Source organism: Dendrobium catenatum, unplaced genomic scaffold (genome assembly GCF_001605985.2).
Source record: "Dendrobium catenatum unplaced genomic scaffold, ASM160598v2 original_scaffold_117901, whole genome shotgun sequence".
Taxonomy (NCBI): Eukaryota; Viridiplantae; Streptophyta; class Magnoliopsida; order Asparagales; family Orchidaceae; genus Dendrobium; species Dendrobium catenatum.
The window spans coordinates 49,437-70,895 of record NW_021436336.1 but is presented as its reverse complement, the minus strand read 5'-3'; the positions used below and the strand labels follow the sequence as shown (position 1 = coordinate 70,895).

General features: G+C 33.2%; 1 protein-coding gene across 1 annotated transcript; it reads right to left on the bottom strand.

Moving 5' to 3' along the window:
- Window positions 1–12,435: 12,435 nt before the first annotated feature.
- On the bottom strand, window positions 12,436–15,788 carry LOC110092758 (probable inositol oxygenase). The gene is made up of 11 exons (XM_020817751.2): window positions 15,513–15,788; window positions 15,331–15,433; window positions 15,166–15,247; window positions 14,787–14,991; window positions 14,652–14,711; window positions 14,232–14,284; window positions 14,015–14,137; window positions 13,295–13,364; window positions 13,125–13,203; window positions 12,740–12,821; window positions 12,436–12,653 (listed from the first exon to the last, which is right to left on the bottom strand). Exons 1-11 carry the CDS (start codon window positions 15,541–15,543, stop codon window positions 12,627–12,629), a joined length of 915 nt encoding a protein of 304 aa, XP_020673410.1. The 5' UTR covers window positions 15,544–15,788; the 3' UTR covers window positions 12,436–12,626.
- Window positions 15,789–21,459: the final 5,671 nt, after the last annotated feature.

The following is a 21,459-nucleotide window of genomic DNA, read 5'->3' as shown; positions in this document are numbered from 1 at the left end:
TAATAAGTTAGCTTGTCCATATTGTATGGAATATACATAGTCATTAACTTTAAAGAATAGAGAGAAGAACACTTGGTTTGATTGTCATCTCATGTTCTTACCTACAGGTCATCCTTTAAGAAAAAATAAGGATGCTTTTGTTAAAAATAAAATGATGATGTTGCAGCATCCTCCTAGATTAACTAGTGAAAAAATATTTAAAAGAGTAAGGTCCATGCCCTTAATAGTGGATTCTCTAATATTAGCTTATTTTAAATTACTAGGGTATGGTGTCAACCATACTTGGATCAAAAATAGTATCTTTTGGTCATTTCCATATTAGAGGATAAATGTGATCAGACGTAACTTGGACGTGATGTATATAGAGAAAAATATTTTTGATAACATATTTAATATAGTCATGAACATCAAAGATAAATTCAAAGACAACATAAAAGCATGGATGGACTTAAAGGTGATTTGTAGGATGAAAGCATTAGAATTGAAGAATGGTAGAAATGGAAAATTTATCATACCAAAAGCTCCTTTCACCTTGACTTTAGAGCAGATATGAGTAGTTTATGAATAAGTGAAGACTCTACGAGTACCTGATGGATATTTTTCAAATTTAAGTAGAAGTGTTGACATTAGATCAAGGAGATTATTTAATTTGAAAAGTCATGACTATCATATCTTTATGAAATGTCTACTAACAACTACTTTTAGTTATTTATCAAATCAAATTTTAAAGCATTTGATCAAGCTAAGTATCTTCTTCAAGAATTTATGCTCTTCAAAATTAAATGCAAAGCACTTGATTCTTATGGAGCAGCATATCCCTTTGATTATGTGTAAACTTGAGTAAATATTTTCTTTAGTTTTTTTTTACTCTATGGAACATCAATCCATAAATTTACCATATAAGGCTACAGTCGATGAAACTAATCAGTATCGATGGATGTATCATTTTGAGAGGTGCTAAAAATAAAACACATCTTAAAGGCTCAATACATGAATCATATTTAATGTACGAGATAACCAAGTTTTGATCATATTATTTTGAAATAGTGTCATAATCAAGCTAAAATAATACGCCTCAAAATATGGGTAAATCCTCAAATATGTATTTAACGGAAGTGGTGAAATCATAGGCGCTAGCACCATGTGCTATTTGACTGATAAGGATATGAGAGTTGCCACATTATATGTCTTGCTTAACTTTGATGAAGTTGAGTCATATCTTGAGTAAGTATGACTTAGCTTGCTTATAAATTTTCACTCATAAATTTTGATTTAAACCTTAATGTTTGTAGGAGTATCATTGATGGTTTGAATATATCAGAACCAGTAGAAGTCCGAAGATAGTGAAAATAGAATTCTCTAATTGGTTTAAAAATGTGGTATATATTTTGACTATTCATTTCAATTAATATGTCTTTAATTAGTTAATAAATATGCTAATAATATATTTTATCTATTAATTAGGTGAGCACTCATGACAATGATTTATAGTATCAAGGGTTACTTGATCTAGCTTGGGAACCAAATATAGTAGTGAAATATTATCCAATTTTTTTGGTTAATGGGTATGAATTCCAAATAAAATTTTGATGTGAAGGTAGGAAGACAAAATATTCTAGTGTATGTGTAAGAGAGAACACCCATACATGTGATGATTCTGAGTATTACGGGGTATTACAAGAAATATTATAGTTGGAATATACTGGTCATTTAGAGCAATTTGTATTTATTCAATTATAAGTGATTTAATCAAGTATAGAAAAGAGGTACAAGAATACATCCACTTTATAATATAATATAAGTTAAGCGGGGTAGGAGATATTCAAGTTTAACCCATTTATCTTTGCTAACCAGGCTTTCCAAGTCTATTTTGTTAACTATCCGACTAGATTATGTGGTAAATAAAATTGGCTCATGGTTATGAAGACCAAACCCATAAGAGTAATTAAGAAAACTACATCAATTCCACAAGCACATCAAGAAGAGTTTATGTCAAACTTAAAAGATATTGCTAACAATGTGAATGATCAAATTACAATTAATTAAAGTATGTTACAGTTAGAGGAAATAGATTTAAATATAGAGGAAAGTCTTAAAAAATCTGATAGTGATGTAGATGTTTCATCATATAAAAGTGAATCAAAATAATGTAAATGATTTTTGACAATCAATTATGAATCAATAATTTAAACTAATAATATAATTTATCTTAAAAGAATGACAATAGTTAGTTTATTTACTTTATTATTGTTTTACTTTTTTTTTAATTACTATGATATTTTATATTTAATGTTTACTATAATTTCTATTGCTAATATTTCATAAATTCTTTTTACAAATAGCTTCAGGTGATGACGTCATAAGAAGATGACTAGTGGCTCACCCAACATGTTCATACGTACTGAGGGTACCTCTTCATCTCAGCCTTCCACCTAGAGTCAGTCTAGCCCTCCTTTACCTACTCCTGTAGCTAGTAGCCCAAATTTCTACTCACAACACCCCTCTTTCCTTCACTAGAAGTCATGCAGAGTACTCCCTTCTACCTTTACTATTCACCCCCACCTTCTCATAGTGTCTCTCCTACTTATTCATATCCATCTATTACCGCCATACATCCCCACCACCCCTCAGCTCACTATAGGTGGACCTTCCACCCCTTATGCGGTAAAGCAGATGACAAAGAGTCGCATGTTGATTAAACCTGATGATGACACATATGTACTTATTATATTGTTAACATATAATTAAAATTGAATAAATTTTTTTGTCACCTAATATATTTATTATAGGTTTCATCCATCAAAAATTATATTATATATATATATATATATATATATATATAATATATATATATATATATATATATATATATATATATATAATATATATATATAAGAAATATAATAGAAGCATGTATGATGTTCCTTATATTTTTTAGAAAAAGTGACGAAAGAAGTGTGAGACATATGGTTTAGAGAGTTTGAGGTTAGTTATTACATAAATATATTTTGTATTATATTTTTTTTACTTAAGCTAATATAAATTTATATTCTATATTACATGTTTTTAAATGTAGAAAGATTTTTATTGGTTACCCAAGAATAATGATAAAATTAGAAAAAAAAATTTATAAGCATGGGTTAATTCGATACATCTTTACAGACATTAGAAATTAGGCCGAGCGGCCACTCTAGATGGTGAGAGTGTACGAGTTAAGTTGAACAGTGCTTAGGGTAGCCCATAGTATAGTAGGATGAGGGACCAAAATAGGTAGAATAGAGCTTCTGATAATGGGGGCATGGGAGTGCTCCCTTCATAATGGGGGTTTAGTTCCATATATTGAGCACATGCGATATTTGGTAAAGAATTTTAAAAGATTTTAATAATTTACTTTAAAATAAATACTAATATAAGTCTATTATAGAAAGAGGCACTTGGTAGAGAATCGATCTCTATTGAATTGCATAGTCATACCTACAAACGGTAGGAGGACTAGTAATAGATTGATGAGCAAGTGATGAGAGCCTATATAAGTTAAATGTTTTTGATGTAATATCTAAATTGCTTAAATTTTTATTAACTTTCATAGGAGGAGTATAAATGACTTTGAGAGAGCCAGGCAGCAGCTGGTTAATATTCTTCTGGTGGATCAGCAAAATATTCTGACTATTGCACTTAGTTAGAAGCGATTAGACGAATGCAACACGACATAGTTTGAAGTTTAGGCTCACAAGCCGATTTATATGAGGGGTAAACATCTGGTGGATCAAGATTCTTAACAAGTACTCACGAGTCTTTAAGCTGACCTTATAGCCGAGCTAGAGCAAGTCAGGAAAGCATAAGCTAACTAACAGATACAGATACAGCAACAGATGTAGATACAACAAACTCAGTTGTAGGATGAAATGATAAAAATGAGAGAGCGGTTTAGTGGGAAGAATGCAGCTTCAGCAGAGGAGGAGACTAATTCAGAGTAGATATTATGTATTTTATTTTGGACATTTGTACTTATTTATTTTTGTACATATGTATTTCTTTATTTTCTGGGCATCTACACTTATTTATTATTGGATATTTGTTGATGATACTCTTCTTATTTCTGCTTATGTTTATATGTTTATATTAAATATTTGGTTATATTTTTTTTTAGAGGTTTATGTTAGAATGTATATAGTATTGGAACTTTTGTATGTAGGTTGTATTATAAAAATCAGTTTCTTAAACTACTAGGTAGTTTTTTTTTTTATGTTACAAATTTTTAGTGGATAATCTATCAAAAAAATCTACCGGTAATACGATACAATGAAAATGGATTGGTATTTCCAGTGTACTTTTACGTCGGTATTTATGACAGATAATATGCCGCTACTATCTGTCGATAGTAGGGCTGCAGATTATCCGTCGATACTTTCGGCATAACTTGTTTGTCAAAAATATCAATGGATTAAACTTCAGAATTCATTAAGAAAAGCTGACATATAAACATCGTTTTTCACCAAAATTGTGTTGGAATATCCGCCGTAAGAGTTTCCAGAGAAAATTTATGTCAGTAAAGATTTTCCCACTTGTGAATTATCATTAGATGGATTTTCATCGAAAATTCATCAAAAAAATGGAATTTTTCTATAAATTTTCATTATTTCCAGCAGATTTTGTCCGCCGGTAACAGGGCATTTTCCTGTAGTGATCAAATCTTTTATCACACAATTGACTAATACTAAACATGTTATATTTCAATCAATCTATTGGTAAAATATTTTTTATAATAAATTATTTAGATTCACCAATCATACCTGAACCCACCATTTTTATGATGGTGTTATACCCCAATGTAATATTTCCTCTAGCCCTGGCCTCCAATATAATGAATTGCTTAGCATCTTCAGTCATATATAGTGAACATCCATTATCCATATAACACATGCTCTCACTAGATCTTCTGTAAGAGCATCCCTATAATGTCAATCCAGGGTTAGATTGAGGAACCCAAGTGAGTTTAGGTTCCACCTTATGATCTATTGAATGAGATACATACATATTATGCTATGATGCAAAAGACTATGGCCTCCACACTAGATGTGTTATATGATGTTTAGAGCAAATACAGTCTATGTGTCCTATCATGCCAAAATAATAGTACCTAACACCTGGAAAAGGATTCACTAATCTATGTGGCTGGTAGTGCCTCCTTCTAGGGATGTGAGATGCATAATGTATTTTAAGGTTATACCATTTAGTATAGGATATGGTTTATTATTTTGAAGTGCATGAACTTTCTCTATCAAGAATTAATTTACACTCTTGAAGCTTTCAACTTTAAGTTTCAATGCATGCTCACTATGGTTTAGTTCAGTGGAAACTATTTTTTAATTTCTTAAATACAACCTCTAATTCAATATGTTTTGATTTCAACGATTAAAGTGACTTACTCAGTTCAATATGTTTCTTATTCAAATCATCATATTCATCTAATAGAGATGCATGTTCTTTGTTTAATAAAATATGCTCAAAGTTAAGATTATCATGTTCTCTAATTAACAAATAATGCTCACATTTTAGATAAAAAAAAATTTAATAAAAATTTAATTTTCAAATTAGCATGCAGTTTCTTTAGTTTCCTATATGAGCCATGATTTTTTTTTTCAAAATAATAAACAACTCATCATAGAATAGTTGACATATCTCATATTGAGCAGAATGATCAAGATTATTATTTTTCATTAAGCAAAAATTTGTTACCTCCTTATCTACTTCATGTTCTGATGAATCTGAGGTAGAGTCTGCCCAAAATACTTTTTGCATCCTCTTCTTGCCCTTTTGAAATCTAGGGCCAGTCGTATATCTTGTATCTTGGTTTCCTGCATTCAAAACTAATAGTGTTAGAGTAAACTTTAGCATTTTTACCTAATTTATCTTTGTTCCACTGTTTATAATGTCTTTGCTTTCACTTTAGAAAGCTCTTGAATTGTTGAGTTATCAATATTATATCGTCGTCTTTTTCAACTACAAAGATGTTGCTGCTATAATCATCAGCCTTCAGTGCCACATTCTTCTCCTTTCTCATGTCACTTGCATCGTAAAATCTTTGGCACATATTTTTCTTGTAAGCAATGAGAGAACCAAGTAGATTATCAATAGTGTAAATAATTAAATCTTTAGATTAAAAAATAGAGGTGACTTTTGCATCGAACCTATCAGTCAAGCAATGAAGTACTTTATTCACTTTCTCATAGTTTGATTGTTCTCTACTTAAAGAATGTACAGATGTCACTATCTAAGTAAATTTAGTGTACATGTTAGATAGAATCTTATTAGATTTCATGAAAAATAGCTCATAATCATGCATCAAGATGTTAATCGAGACTATTGATTTCACTAGTACCCTCGTAAGTAATTCATAACTTATCCCAAATGTCCTTGCCAGTAGTACAAATGGAAACTCTCATATAGTCATTTGATTTAAGTGCAAAAGAAAAAAAATTCAGATATTTAGTATTAAGTTGTACAAGATCTCTATCATAATTGCTCCATTCACTAAAATGTGATTCAAATTTAATACCATTAACAAATCTAAACGGTGTAGAGTAAACTTCTTGTATCAAAAATCAAATGGAATATTATCGAATAATGGTGGGCAAGTTATTAATAACTCTCCATAGTATTCTATTTCCAAAATACTCCATTTGATCTTTCTCAAAGATTTTTAAATTCTGATACCCTCTCTAATACCAATTGAAAAATCAAGAGAGGTTGTTAAACCATGTTGAACTATGCAATGCACCAAGAGGGGGCTGAATTGTTGTTTTTAAAATATTTCCTACTTTGAAAAGTTTTAAAACTAATTTACCAACATAATTTTCACATGCAATCTAGTTGTTATTTTAAAAATAACTTACAAGAAAAAAATGTTTTGTTTTTTAGAATTTAAGAAAAAACTTGTAAAGGTAAAATTTTTATTTTTCTTTTTGACCTAACAATAAGATATTAGCTTTATGTCAAGGAAAAATAACAGATCATAGATTTACAATAATTAAAATAAGAAATAAAAATGTGGAAATGAAAAGTGAAAAACAAGAACAAATGCACCATAAATTTTACAGTAGTTCAGCCAAACTTTGACTTATGTCCACTCGTTGATTTCCTCTTCGATTATTGCACTAAACACTTAGTGACTCTCCTTTAGCTCCAACAGCAAGGTGAAGAAGTCCTTGAAAAATTACTTCCACCCTTCCATGGTGTGGCAGAGAATTGAAATCCTTTTCACCCTCCTGGTGAGGTAGAGAACCAGGAATCTTTTTCACCTACTTAGTGAGGCAGAAAACCTAGATCGTCAGCCTTCGAGATCTTCTCCTTAGAGCTACCAAAAGAACATTAAAGATAATTGGAGGAACTAAGGTTGAAGCTTGCCTAAAGCAATTGCGTAAACACCTCACACTACATCTCCCTCTCACACAACTTTCTCTTCTCCCTCTCCAACTCAATTAATCCAGTTAGTACTGTACGATGAAGAGGTCCTATATGATTAATTGAATTTCTTGAATGGATTATCCATTATGAATTCAGGATCATATAGTACAATTAGTTCAATCAAATAATATTCCGTCCAGTACAATCGGTGGAGATTAAATATCATCCTGGGAGCAAATCGGATCATATTGTACGATTAAAGACATCATACAATACAACCTTAAGGATCAATTAATCCTGACTGGATTTCCCAATTACAATATTAGATTAGATAAGATTTATTGTTATGATACAGTATAATGGGTATTATATAGTACGATTATTTTATATTTTGAATTTTAAAATATTGCCTAATTTATGATTGGCGACAGGAATATCTATTTCTATGATCCTCTAGCATTATATGAATCTTACAGTACGATTAGTTTATATTAAGTTAATTCAACTGCCTACTTAATTAATCCATGTTTTACTCCAATCGTATAGTATGATATAGTTGGTACAATACAATACAGTTCGTACAGTACGATCTTAACATAAATCAAATCATTTTATTTTATAATCATTAATCTTTTAAACCGTTCAAATAAAATGAAATCATAATTATTTTAAAAAAATTTAACATTCATTCGAGCCAGATAGTGCGCAAGGCTTATCAAGCTAGAGCTCGAGCTCGCGGCTTGATAAGCTCGGCTTGTGAGTTTGTTATCGAGTTGACTTTAAGTCGGCTCGTAAGCTTGCTAGGGTTACTTACACCCCTAAAGGGATCCCACAAATCCATTATAAAAAGTTTAAATAATTAACCAGTCAACTAAACCATGGTGAGAGCATTTCCTAAATTTTTTCTTAAATCTCTCTCCACTTTAATAAATTGATTCTCCCTCAAATTAGGCAAAACGCGTGATATCATTCCTAATTTTGATAGTGTTCAAGATAAAAAAATATTTAGCAAGAAATTGATGAGCGAACTCATTTTAAGTGGTTTAAGAGCCTAGGAACAAAGAATTCAACCACAGCTTAATTTTATCCCTTAAAAAAATAGGAGCAATCTAAGTTTAATGGCATCATCATCGACACATTATACTTAAATATTGCATAGATTTCCAAGAAATCAATTTATAGATTGGGATCCTCAATAAAAATTCGCTTCAAACTAAAAATTTTGAACCATATAAATTATGACATATTTCAATGCAAAGTTACTATAGCATGGATAATATGACTATTGATACCCCAATGGATTCTTTCTACTATAAGATTAGCATACTCTTTAAGAGATCTATAATGACCAACCCATTTGCTTGCTTTTATCTGGTTCGTCCCAAAAGAACGCAAAGACATGAAGCTCCTGCTCAGTCCAATTCCTCCAGATGAACGAAAGAGTGTTATTGCTCTTGCTTTTGGCTCGAACCCCTGCTAACACACACATGAGAAATCTTCATGTCCCCAGTCTCCCACGTGAACTCTTGCTTGCTAAACCCATGCCCAGCACTCTGCTCGCGCAAGTATCCTGGCCTTCATTCTACGCCTCCATATGCATATAGCGTAATTAGAACTCCTAATCATGCCATAATTAGAACTCCTCTATTTATGAGCCTAATTTGGAGAATTTATGTGAATCGTGAAGCCAAGATCGGGTGCTTTCCTTTTCGGAAGAATTTATGTGAGGGTTATGAGATTTGGTGGAGCCATGGATACATTCACCTCGACGGTAAAAAATATGTTGATCCATCAAGTGATTGCACATCCCTACATGATCAAAGTGAAATTTGATGGCAAAGAAATTTTTGGTGAGTGAAGATGCAAGGTGATAGATATGTTATGCTCTTTAAATTTAGATAAACTTTTGGATAGCGATGAGTGTCCTGAAGAGATGTCTGTGATATATTGGTTGAAAATAAATCAGAGTGCTTGTGGTTTAGTAAAAAAATTGCTTATCTCAGGAGATCAAGTATAGGGTGATGATGGAGACTTCTGTTTCGAAATTGTGGAAGACCTTGGAGAATAAATATCTAACGAAGAGGAGAAAGGAGAATCGACTCACTATTAAATATTAGCTCAACAGATGTTAGATGAGATATGGGGTTATTATCACAAAGCTGTTGGTAGATCTGCTAAATCTGGATGAGAATGTTGGAGATGTGCAATTTTACTAGAGATTATGAGCACTTAAGAGTATTCATGTGTCCAGCTTACTACCATGTCACTACCATGTTCAAAATGATAAACTAAAACCATGGGAAAAGTATATAATCATTATTGATTTTAGGCTTTGAGTTAAGAGTTTCAAACTCTGTGATTAAGGAGAGAAGAAGATTGTCTTCAACATAGATGTTACATTCGATGAGGCAAGCATGTTGAAGCCTCAGAACTCAAAGTAGGTGGAGAGTTATATTGGGACCACAAATGCATAGCAAAAGTTAGAGTTTGATGCAACTCTATTTATTCTACAGAGTCTGATTATTTCTACCATGGTTCCTAATTTAACTACAAATCAAAAGGTACATATTAATAGTGATTAGAGAGCGGTAGAAGATAATGTTAAGGATGAGGGTTAAGCTCAAGAATCCATTACTAGGAATACGACTAGACACCAGAATATCGTAAAAATAGTTTGGTTGAGGGACCACATTATATTTACACTTTTAGCCATGAAGGTTAAAATTATGAATCACTAAAAGAAAATAGTGGATAGTCAAGATTGTGATCTTTGAAAAAGATCTATGGATGAAGGGATGAAGTCTCTTTAGAAGAATGCTACTTGAAGGTTTGTGAAGCTTCCTCCAAGAAGAAAAGTCATTAGGTACAAATGCGTAAGTACAAAGAAGGAAGAATCTCATGGAGCAGATGTATGATATAAAACTAGGTTGGTGGAAAAAGGTTTTACGCAAATTAAAGGGAATGACAATGGTATAAGAAGTTTGATCAATTCATGATGTGAGAGTACACAAGGACCAACTACAATTATTATGCATATTTTAAATTTTTGGCTAATGATGAATTCATCTATCTTCTTCTATATTTTGATGACATGTTGATTGAATTAATCTGCTAGTCAGATTGAGATCAATAGGATGAAGAAGCAACTATTTAAATATTTTGAGTGGGTAAAGCTTGCAAAATTCTTAGCATGGCACTTCTTATGGACAAGATAGGTAGAATGAGTTGATGACTTGAGTAAGGCTGCGAGTCTACACGCATTGATTGAATCTGCTAGTCAGATTGCCATCAATATGATGAAGAAGCAATTGTTCAAATATTTTTAGTGGGTGAAGCTTGCAAAATTCGTGGCATGGCACTTCTTATGGAGAAGATAACTAGAATGAGTTGATGACTCGAGTAAGGCTATGAGTCTACACATTGCATCTCATTTCTAGTTGAGTTCAAATCAGTTTCCTGAAGATGACCAGGAGAGGAAAGATATGTGATTGATTCCTTATACTTGTGCAGCTGAGAGTCTAACGTATATCATGATTTGTACTAGACTAGACATTTACAACCAGTTGATGTTATGAGCAGGTTCATACATGATTCGGGAAGGAGTCATTACCATGTTGTGAAGAGTATTTTGAGATATCTAAAAGGTACAACTAATGTAGGCTGGGTGTTTAAGAGGCAGTAATCTATTGTTAATTTGTATGTAAGCTACACTAACTCAGATTATGTCGGTGATATTGATAGGCATAGGTCTACTATTGATTATTTATTCACATTAGCAGAGGTCAAGTTAGTTGATGATCAATTTTTTAATCTACTGTTGTTTTGTCTACAACATAGGCTGAGTACATGATAGTCATGGAGATAATGAAGGAAGCAATATAGATACAAGGCCTACTAGATGACTTGGGAGTTGGTCAAGATTCTCTGATGATATTTTGTGATAGTCATAATGTGATATTCTTGGTCACAAATTTGATTTATCATGCTCATACCAAGCTTATTAATATAAGGTATCACTTTGTCCGGGACTTAATTGATGAAGGCAATGTCTAATTGACGAATATAGAGACAAAAAAGAATCCAGTAGACATGCTCACAAAGATTCTATCAATTTAGAAGTTCACTTATTGTAAGAGTTTGGAGAATATTCAAACTCATGGCTGATTGTTCATATGTTTCTAAAAAACTATGTTTGGCTTGATTGTTTTGGGATAGGCAATCATCTTAGTGTAATCATTCTAATATAAAAGTTTGTTTTTTCATATTTCACATATTGAAATGAAAGATGAAGTGGAAATCGTTACCGAAAACTTTTATTTCCTTTTCAAATTAGGATCATAATTAAAGCATCACTAATTATGGCATAATTAAGAGTTCTAATTAGTGCATTGATTAAGAGTTTCTATATTGAATTTTTTACCTTCCTTGGTATTGGGCTACAGTTATATAAAGAGAAAATTATAACCTTATTTTTCTCCATAGTAGAATAAAAAAATCATCCCCTCCCTATCAACATAGACGATTCTTCTTCAAACCACATAAATCACATTGTTTGATTGTGCTTAATTGTATGATTTTTTTCTGTTTTATGCTTTGAATTGCACAACATTAAGATCTATTTAGGCTAAATAGCACTTAATAATTTAACTATGATTTCATTTGGGACGATTTTTTTATTGTTTATTAAAATAAAATTTTAGTTAAAAAAATTAAAATTTGATAGATGAGATGTGATGTTACTTTTTATTAGCAGTATACTAAATAGTCGAATGATCTAATGGTGGAGCAGCTTTTATTCTACTTCTCATTCCCCTTTGTTTGTTTCCAGGGTTACGCCAATAATTAGCTGGTATTTCATTTCATTTCCTTTCTCTATCCATCAATCCAAACAAATCTGAAGTGACCCAGATTCATTTAAGAACCTGAGATTCATTTAAGAACCTGCTATGCTTCGATAACCAGTTAAGCTAATCAGCCAAGAGAAAGAGACAAGACTAATATATAAAATTTTTTTATATAACGCGATACTAACACAAATAAAAATGATTCTTAAAGCTTATTTCATATCTTTATGATTGAACTGCATAGTCAGAATCCTTACAATCTCCATGTAAAAAATTGATAATCACCCTTTTATCCACTTACAAACAATTCCACACACAATACCCTTTAACGTACACACTTAACCATTTAGCAAAAGAACCTTATTGCGAGGAGTTTCACCATTTCAACTTAGCAGGAAAATACTGCAACAACGAAAACAAAAACAGTAAGTTATAGCAACAATAAACTTCAGATGAAACAATTTCAGAGATGATAATATAATACTCACCTTCTCAATGAGAGAAAGGTAGTATGGTTTCACCTTCTCCACATCAATCCTAACCTTGCTTTTACTATAGAGGTCATATTTGCTGCACAGAATACACAAAAGCAAGGATTTTGTAATTAACAAACATCAATAGCAAATGTTTAAGGGAGCCTTAGATCTCATCTTATATGAATAGTTTACTCAAATAACAACATTATCTCACAAATATTTGTTTACTTTTCGTTATTAATTTTACGCTTCATTTGAGATGACTCTCTTACTGCTTCTTAAAACAGTTTTCTAGTACCCGTTTTAAGAAGTAGTAAGAAAATCATCCCAAACAAAGCCTTAGCCATCAGGAAATCTGCCACATTCAAATTTGCAACTAATAACTATGGTATCTTACTTGAATACATGCAGCCATTTCAGGTTCTCTTTGTCTTCCTCATTCATCAAGTATGAGTAGGCTCCAAATCTATGGAGGGCTGAAACAATGACAGAAAATGCAAAATTGTTAAGTTCCAAACAACATGAATCAAATTCACTGTATAATCTCTGTAAACGAAGAAAACTTACGATAGAAGGAATGGTATCTGATGATGAAGAGAGCAGCTGAAGGCAAAGTAGTCTTGTTCTCCTTAGCCACCTATGATTAATCATTTATTAGAGAAACCTGAAGGAAGAAGTCTGACTATATATAATATCAATGTATTAACTAATTTTGGTGTCTGCAAAGTTTACTGACATTTGATTTTAATTGAAAGCCATACAATAGAGTTACATTTTGGTATTTTACTTCAATTGGATGTTACTATAATTATAAATACTTTTGAAAAGAGTGTTTGATAAGAACTTGTTAATGTTTTTTTTTTTTTTTTAGAACAGGTGTCCACCCGCTGCCACTCCCGAAAGGTACTTGACAGCATGACTAATCATCGACTGACCTAGAAGAAGCACCCACGCACCCCAGAAACCTTCTGACCCACACTTGATTGGGCCCCACTTAAGAGGTGCTGCCGCTCGGGGGAATCAAGCACGGGTGGGGGGTTCCCAACCGTACTCGCCCCCCAACCAAGCTAAGCATCGGTGGGTAGAACTTGTTAATGTTAAGTGGACTTCAAATTTCTTGCTGACAGACATACCAAATAGTATTTATTGCAGAAAAATATTAGAACAAATAAGAGATAAAAGAAGGATATATTTGTTCTCTCATAATATGTAAAAAATTTATTAATTTGCCTTTAACATTTTATGATTTTATATTTTTATATGCACTATTTCTATATAAATATTTACCAGATACATGTAATCATCATGACCCCATGACATTAGCACATTCTCAAGGCCACACCCTTCAGAATAAACACCATACTTGGTATTGAACTTGGGATTGTGGTAGTCTGAGTTCCCTTCAAAAAACTGAAATAATTGCAATGTAATTCTTTGTGAGCAATATATAGATCTTTTAATCATTTCTACAGAACATTTATAAGGTATAAATGTTTTATAGGACCTTGTGGTGCACATTAGATTCATCAAAAGCACAGCCCACAGGAAATGTGTCACCTGCAAAATATATACAGGTCAAGCATTTAGGTCATGTTTGAATTATATTTTTAGTTTTTTATTTTCTATTTTCTTTTATTTATTATTAAAAAATAAAATTTACAAAAAGGATATTGATTTTTTTAAGAAATTCTCCTAGTTATGTGTTTGGTTTGAAACCATGTTTTCAGCCAATTTTTTCTTTATTTTTTTCAGTTTATTCAAGCAATAAACAACACTAGGAATCCCTATACCTTTTACAAAATGAGAAGAAAACAAGAAAAAGGTAAAAAAATATAATAAAATAAAATCCAAACATTGCATTATCTAACAATATTTTTAAAAGTATTAGACATCAAACGGTCAAATTAGTAGGGATTACACTTACCAACAACAGCCCATTGAGGAAGCTCACCAAAACTAGGATGAAGAAGAACCTTTCCAAGATCTGAATTCAACAAAAAAAGAAAATTAATCAACTAAAAAAAGAAATAAGCCATGAAATTTCATCAGTTGTGTTCACCATGAATAAGGCCAGTCAAGTGAAGCCAATCCTCGTTTGGATAATCCTTCCTGATAGCTTCTGCAGTCTGCAACAAATGCTCAATCTGGGGCTCATCAAGATCAGGATCACTGTCATCGACGAATTCATTAAGCAATTCAATGCTTTCCCATATGCTCATCTCCACTCTATTTAGCTTCCCATACTCTTCTCTCATCCTCTTCACCTATGTATATATCAAATATTTTTATCAAACCTTATAGTACTGAATTTTCCATTAATAATCTTATTTCAACTCTTTATGGCCAATTTCATTGTTGCATGAGCTGTTAAATTCATTCTTCAAAAAAAAAAATTTGCATGAAATGAAATTGCGAAGAACCAATAAGCAATCTCTTACAAAAGCATAAGATTGATGAAGATGATTAGTGCGGTAGAATTCTTCGACCGTCTTTTTCCTCTCAGATTCAGCATTGTAATCCCTGAAAGATTTCTCTGAATCAGCTTGGAATGAACAGATCAAACAGAAGAAAATCCTGAAGAATTCATTAAGGAAAATAAGAACCTGAAAGTCTGGCCAAAGGCGTTTGTTTCTGGAACAGAGAAACCGCCATCTAAATCCAGTTCGTTTGTATCAGGGATGATCTTCTTCTCACCCAAATCAACTCCTGAAGCCAAAGAAGCTCGTCGATGTTAGCAACAAATTACAGACAAACTCTATTTTTTTCTGCAAATTACAGAACTCACCAATACGAGGGTGCTCTAGCGTGATAGTCATCTTCTCCGCAAATCCGAAGCCGAATGGAACAGGAATGGGAGATATGAATGGGAAGCAAAGAGAGAAGACTTGCTCTGCTTTCTCTGATTCAGTCCGGGGGAAGAAAGAGGCTCATTATATACAACGAATGAAGAGGGATGGTGATAGGAATCCAGCTAAGAGCCCAAAATCGGTTTTTAATGAAGATAAAATTAAAATTTAATGATAATAACTTCTGGATGAAGCCTAAAAAACTCTCTGCAACTGAAACTGCGATGACTCAGCCATGGCGTGGCCTGATATTCGAAACCGGAGGTTCTTGGACCGTACACGGTTGGAGAAGCGTGTAGCAGTTCCTATAGCAAGGCCAGCGGCCTAACGCAGCCGGTCGCTGCATGCACGGCTACATTCATGAGAGACGTATCCGTGGGAAGAACAGCTGGTTGACAACTGGTGGTGGGGCCGGGTGACGTGGTACTGAGTTTGCAATGGTTGACCTGTTTGAAACATTGTGACTGCGATGGAGACGGATTATTTGAACGACGTTGGTACGTTCAATGAGTTATTGGATAAAATTATTTTGCCTCGGATCAGAACGCACCTCATTATCAGATACATGGCGGTACATAATCATAATACACAGTAAATAAGTGATATGGCACATTCTAATTCGTCTTTGAACAGCGTTTGTATTCACACAGAATAATTTTACTTAGAGAGATGAATCCAGAGGAAAGGCTCGCTTAGAAAATGAAATTCAAATACTTTCGTAATTTTTTTTTATCAGTTGTTTCGAGTTTTAACTTTCAATTAAGAAATTTTAGATTTTAGCTTTTTATTTTAATTAGGCTAAATGTTTAAAAAAAATTCAAAAATATCTTATTTATATTAAAATATTGTTAATATTATTTTTTAAATAACATACATAGTTTAATTTTATTCTGATTGCACGAATTTTGAGACATATTTGAATTTAAAAATTTTCAAAATTAAATTCAAAAAGCTTATAGTTAAATTATTCATCTTTTTGTTTATTTGGGGGAAAGTTGGGAAATAGCCCATTTCTGTTAAAGAAGAACTAGTTACATGTGTAGAAAAGAAAAAAGAGAAGCTATCAAAAAGGATAGCCAACCCAAAATTCTATTAACAAAATACACATGATCAAATCAATAGCAAAAGATTTACACATCCAAAAAACCAAAACAAAGCACAAAAGAGAAAAAACATTTAACAGGAGGAAAGTGGGTTCATTAAATGGACTGCAATCTGAAGTAAACCCTGATTGCAGAAGATTGCCAATAAGAACGGAGAAGCACATATGATCTTGCGAGCAAAACGGTTGAGCAAAAACCTTCCTTCCGAGGGGAACGACGAAGCAGTCCGGTCATCCTTACCCCTGAAAATTCCCCACCATTGAAACCAAAACCAAAACTCGGTTTAAAATTGAAGAGATGGGTAGCAGTCCGGTGAAAGGAGAACCACGACAAAAATTGAGGCTGAGATCTATTAGAGCAGCTCCATCAAGGTTTCCGCGTCATTCCACTTACAGACTTTGGTAAAAACAGCTCTCTTAATCTTAAGAGTGATTGTAGATTTTCTATTCGCGTTCTTACCAAAATATCTATCATTTCTTTCCCACCAAATGTAATAAATCGTACAACACGTTAAAATACAGAATAACCTTTTTATTGATGGGAAAGTATTCGAATGACCACAAATCCAATTTAAGAGTTGTGCCGTATTAGTCCTTAAAAACAACGAACAAGCTCTCAGAATTAAGTCTTCAATGATAGATGATACATCATGCAAAAATTATCTTGATCGGGCACGAATCTCGAGGCAAAAATCAAGTTGGAAACTTCAAAAATTAAATCCAAGATCACCTGAACTCCGATTTCCGCAAACTTATAGTTGAACTAAGTGTCTCAAAAATATGAACCCAACGACACCAAATTCAACTCAATCCGAGCCCAAATGAGCCCAAATCAAGCGTCCGAAGTGCTGTTGGAAAGCTCGTACCACAATTTGTGTTACCAAAGGGTCTCTGATTTTGAAGAGCTTATAGTCGAATCAAACGGCTCGACGAGACGAATCCAACGAGCCCAAGATCACCGGATTCCATCATCACTAAATCCTTCAAATGTCTGACGAACGGTGTATGATCAAGGGATTCAATATCAGCCATCCATTCAACCACTCCCTGTTCTCTCCTAATCTCACACCTATTTACAAGCCATGCCACTCCGAAAAAACTATAAATAGACCCCTCGTTTCTCATAAGATGGGACCCAAGCAAGAGAGAGAAGAAGAAAAGAGAAGAAGAAGAGGAGGAGAATCAGCTCTTCCTCGACCACCACCAGAGTTCTTTCCGCCGCCTGAATACGCCGGAATTCTGACGGATATTTGGGAGACACCGGAATTCTGCATAACTTTGTAACTAAATTTCAATTCAGGAGAAACTCTTTGTAATATGATCGTCCTAACTTGTGGGACGAATCAGCATCTGTACTTCAAACAAACACTAGTAGAATTACTTCAACTGGGCGTGGCCCCGTGGTTTTTTTCCTCTTTCGGATTTTCCACGTAAAAATCCTGGTGTTATTTTCCTTTTCTGTTTGTGTGGTGAATATTCGTACAACGCTAAGATGAAAGTATTTCAACTCTATCGCCGCGTATATTCTAGCCCACAACAATAGAGAAGGAGAAATTGTATTAAAAAATGTGTGATGTCCTCTTATAATCAGAATAACATAGATGTCATTTTGAGTCAATCAAGATATTACATTTTTTAGAGCTTTAGTTGTCTTTAATCCATCAATAAGATATAACCACCCAAAAATAGTAAAATATAAAGCATTTCGTCTGTGCCAGATAAATTTAGCCCAAGAGCAAATAGGCATATATTTATAAAATTCTTTAACATAATTCCCAAAAGACACCTTATATGAGCTTCCCCAAGATAAGAAATTCATAGAAGAATCATAAATAGGGACGTTAAGGATAGCATTAGCAAAAGCATGATCCAGCATCGAAGGCAAATTCCAAGAGTACCCAAAGATGAATTCCATGACAGAAGCATTCAAATTGCAAAAAAAGTAATTAAAAAGCCCATCAACATTACTCTGGTGGTCCCAATAAAAAGAAATAGGCGCATGAGGTGATATCCTAAACTTAAATAAAGGCTTAACAATGTCAGCAGTATTGCATATTGACTTCCAAAATTTAGTAGCATGTGCGGGAATAGGGTGCCAAGGGGATGTAATCAGCCATTGGGATAGTGGGGTGTTGTAGTTATACATTATATAAAATAAAGAACAGTTAAAACCAAATTGAAGAGCCTGAATAGAGTGAAGACCCAAACCCCCATATTTTTTTGGCTTAAAAACATTATCCCAAAATAATAAGTGCAGCTTTCAAGCTGCCACAACATCACCAAAAAAACATAAATTTAGATGAAAGCTTCCTGATATATTTAATGATAATTTTAGGTAGTATAGAGTCATGTATCCAATAAGCAATAGAGTTAAGGATGGTGAATTTCAGGAACTGCAAATGACCAGCAAAAGATAAAAGGCTAGCTTTCCAACCTGATAGCTTTAAAGTAATACTTTCCATCAGTGGCAAAAAGCTGCTATTTTCTACCTTTTTAAAGAGATAGGGATACCCAAATAAGTGATATTATTGCTAACATTAGGAATAGATAGAGAATAACAATTGGCATATTGGTTCCAATTGGAATTGGGAATGATGATAGAGCTCTTTTCAAAATTTACATGAAGTTTCGAAGCCTTAGCAAATGTATTAATACGATGAGACAGCTTACTACAGTTTTCTAAATCATGCTTGCCAAATACCAATAGATTATCGGCATAGAGAAGGTGTGTAAGTTTAAAACCATCAACAATAATGCCATTAAAATCACCATTATCTATGAGGGTAGAGAAGACGTCCATAATAATACAGAATAAATAAGGACACATGGGACATCCATGTCTCAAACCAACTGAAGAAGAGAAATAACCCTCTATAGCACCATTTATTAGAATAAAAAAATTGACATTAATGATACAAGATTTTACCCATTGAATGAAAATTCTAAGGAATCCTTTTTTAGCCAACCTAGTCAATAGGAAGTCTCTTTAGACAGTATTAAAAGCTTTACGGATGTCTAGTTTGGAGCAAAAATAGCTATTATCCCCTCTAAACTAGTTGAATATAGGATATCATTAGTGAGGAGGATATTATCTATAAAGATTCTAGATTTAATAAAACCCATTTGGTTATCCTTAACAATCCGAGGCATAATGGGTTTCATTATATTCACTAGGATTTTAGTAATAATCTTATAAAAAATATTGCAAAGGGCTATTGGCCTAAAATCTGATATAGTAGCAGCGTGATTGGACTTGGGAATCAGAGCTAGAATAGTAGCCTTGACACCACTAGGGAGTTATCCCTTAAGAAATAATGATCTAATTGTCCTATATAGAGTAAGCCCTAAAATATTTCACCTCATTGTATAAAATTGAATGTTGAATATGTCAGGCCTATGAGTTAATGAAGAAGCTCCAGAGAAAACTAAAATTTAGATTTCTTCATCAGAAACATGCTGAATAAGGGATGATGCATCAATGGGGGATAATGTGTTACCAATAGGGAACAAATCCATGTCCATAGAAGTGGGGGTGGTGGGTTGTATAACGTTTGGAAATGGATAATAATGAGATTAATAGCTTCAGCACTTGTAGAATTTGGCATAGGGCACCCATATTGACCACAAAATTTTTCTTAGAATTCTTAGCACGAATTTTAGCATATAAGAACCTCAAATCATCCTCACCTTGAGGCAACCGATTTGTTTTCGCTCTCTGAATCAATCAAAAAGCAAGCATGTTTGAGTACTCTAAAATTTGGACATTGATGGACTTTCGAGAATCACTCAAGATAGCATCCAAGGGGTCAACATTTATTAATTTTTTTTTCCGAACATTCTACTTGTTCTCTATGAAGCTTAGAACGATGATAATCAATGTTGGTAGAGTTAGCCCAAGGATACTTCTTAACTTTACCCCTTAAAATTTTAAGTTTTATACAAAAATCTTGAATTGGGTTTTCATTAGAAGGGGCAGAAAAGACATCCACAACAATATTTCAATAACATCCCAACTTTGACCAGTAAATTTTAAAGAGGAATATATTATTAGAAGGTGGTTGAACACTGTAGTGCAAGATGATGGGGCAGTGGTCAGAGCACGAGGGGCATTGTATGGAGCAAAAGGAGGTAGGTATGACAAAAGTCAATCCTCATTCACTTGGGCCCTATCTAACTAGATATGAATTAGGTTTTCCCATCTTTTGTTAAAACATGTAAAAATCCTTCCCACCTATTGAAGATACCTCAAATTAGTGTAAAAAATTAAAGAGTTGAGATACAATTGTCTGTTCTGAGTAAGAGTTGATATCCAATAGTTTGCGTTGAGGATTTAGCAAGTTGGACATCAATAACATGTTGATTTTTTTGTGACATGACCAGTTGGGGATTTTGTGACAATTATAGAGAGGTGGATGTAGATGGGTTGTAGATGGTGAGTTGGGCTTGCTACGTGTTAGGCTCTGAAAGACTAATAGATTTAATGTGGTTTTGAGAGGTATGCAGGGAAGTTATGGGCTTCTGGTTTCTGTGGTTTCTACTTGAGCTTTTATTATGTGGTGGGTGAGTGTTAACAGTTTGACTTGTAGGTTGATCAGACGAGTTACTAGGCTTTGATGCGCAAAGGGATGAGAGATGGACATAAGAGTTATAGAACTCATAAGGGTTTGGTCTCCATTCATATTGGACTTTCAAGTTGAATATATCTCTATCTATTGAATTTGGGATTTCATCAGGATACTTAGCAGAGCAGTCAACTTGCACACAAATTCTTACAAAAGTAGGAC

What these genes read in the sequence shown, in the direction of transcription:
- LOC110092758 (XM_020817751.2), bottom strand. Translation starts at nt 15,543, where the DNA reads ATGACTATCACGCTAGAGCACCCTCGTATTG. An exon ending in GCTAGAGCACCCTCGTATTG is followed by an intron (nt 15,434 to 15,512) that starts GTGAGTTCTGTA and finishes CTTTGGCTTCAG; the next exon opens with GAGTTGATTTGGGTGAGAAG. An exon ending in GCCTTTGGCCAGACTTTCAG is followed by an intron (nt 15,248 to 15,330) that starts GTTCTTATTTTC and finishes GAAATCTTTCAG; the next exon opens with GGATTACAATGCTGAATCTG.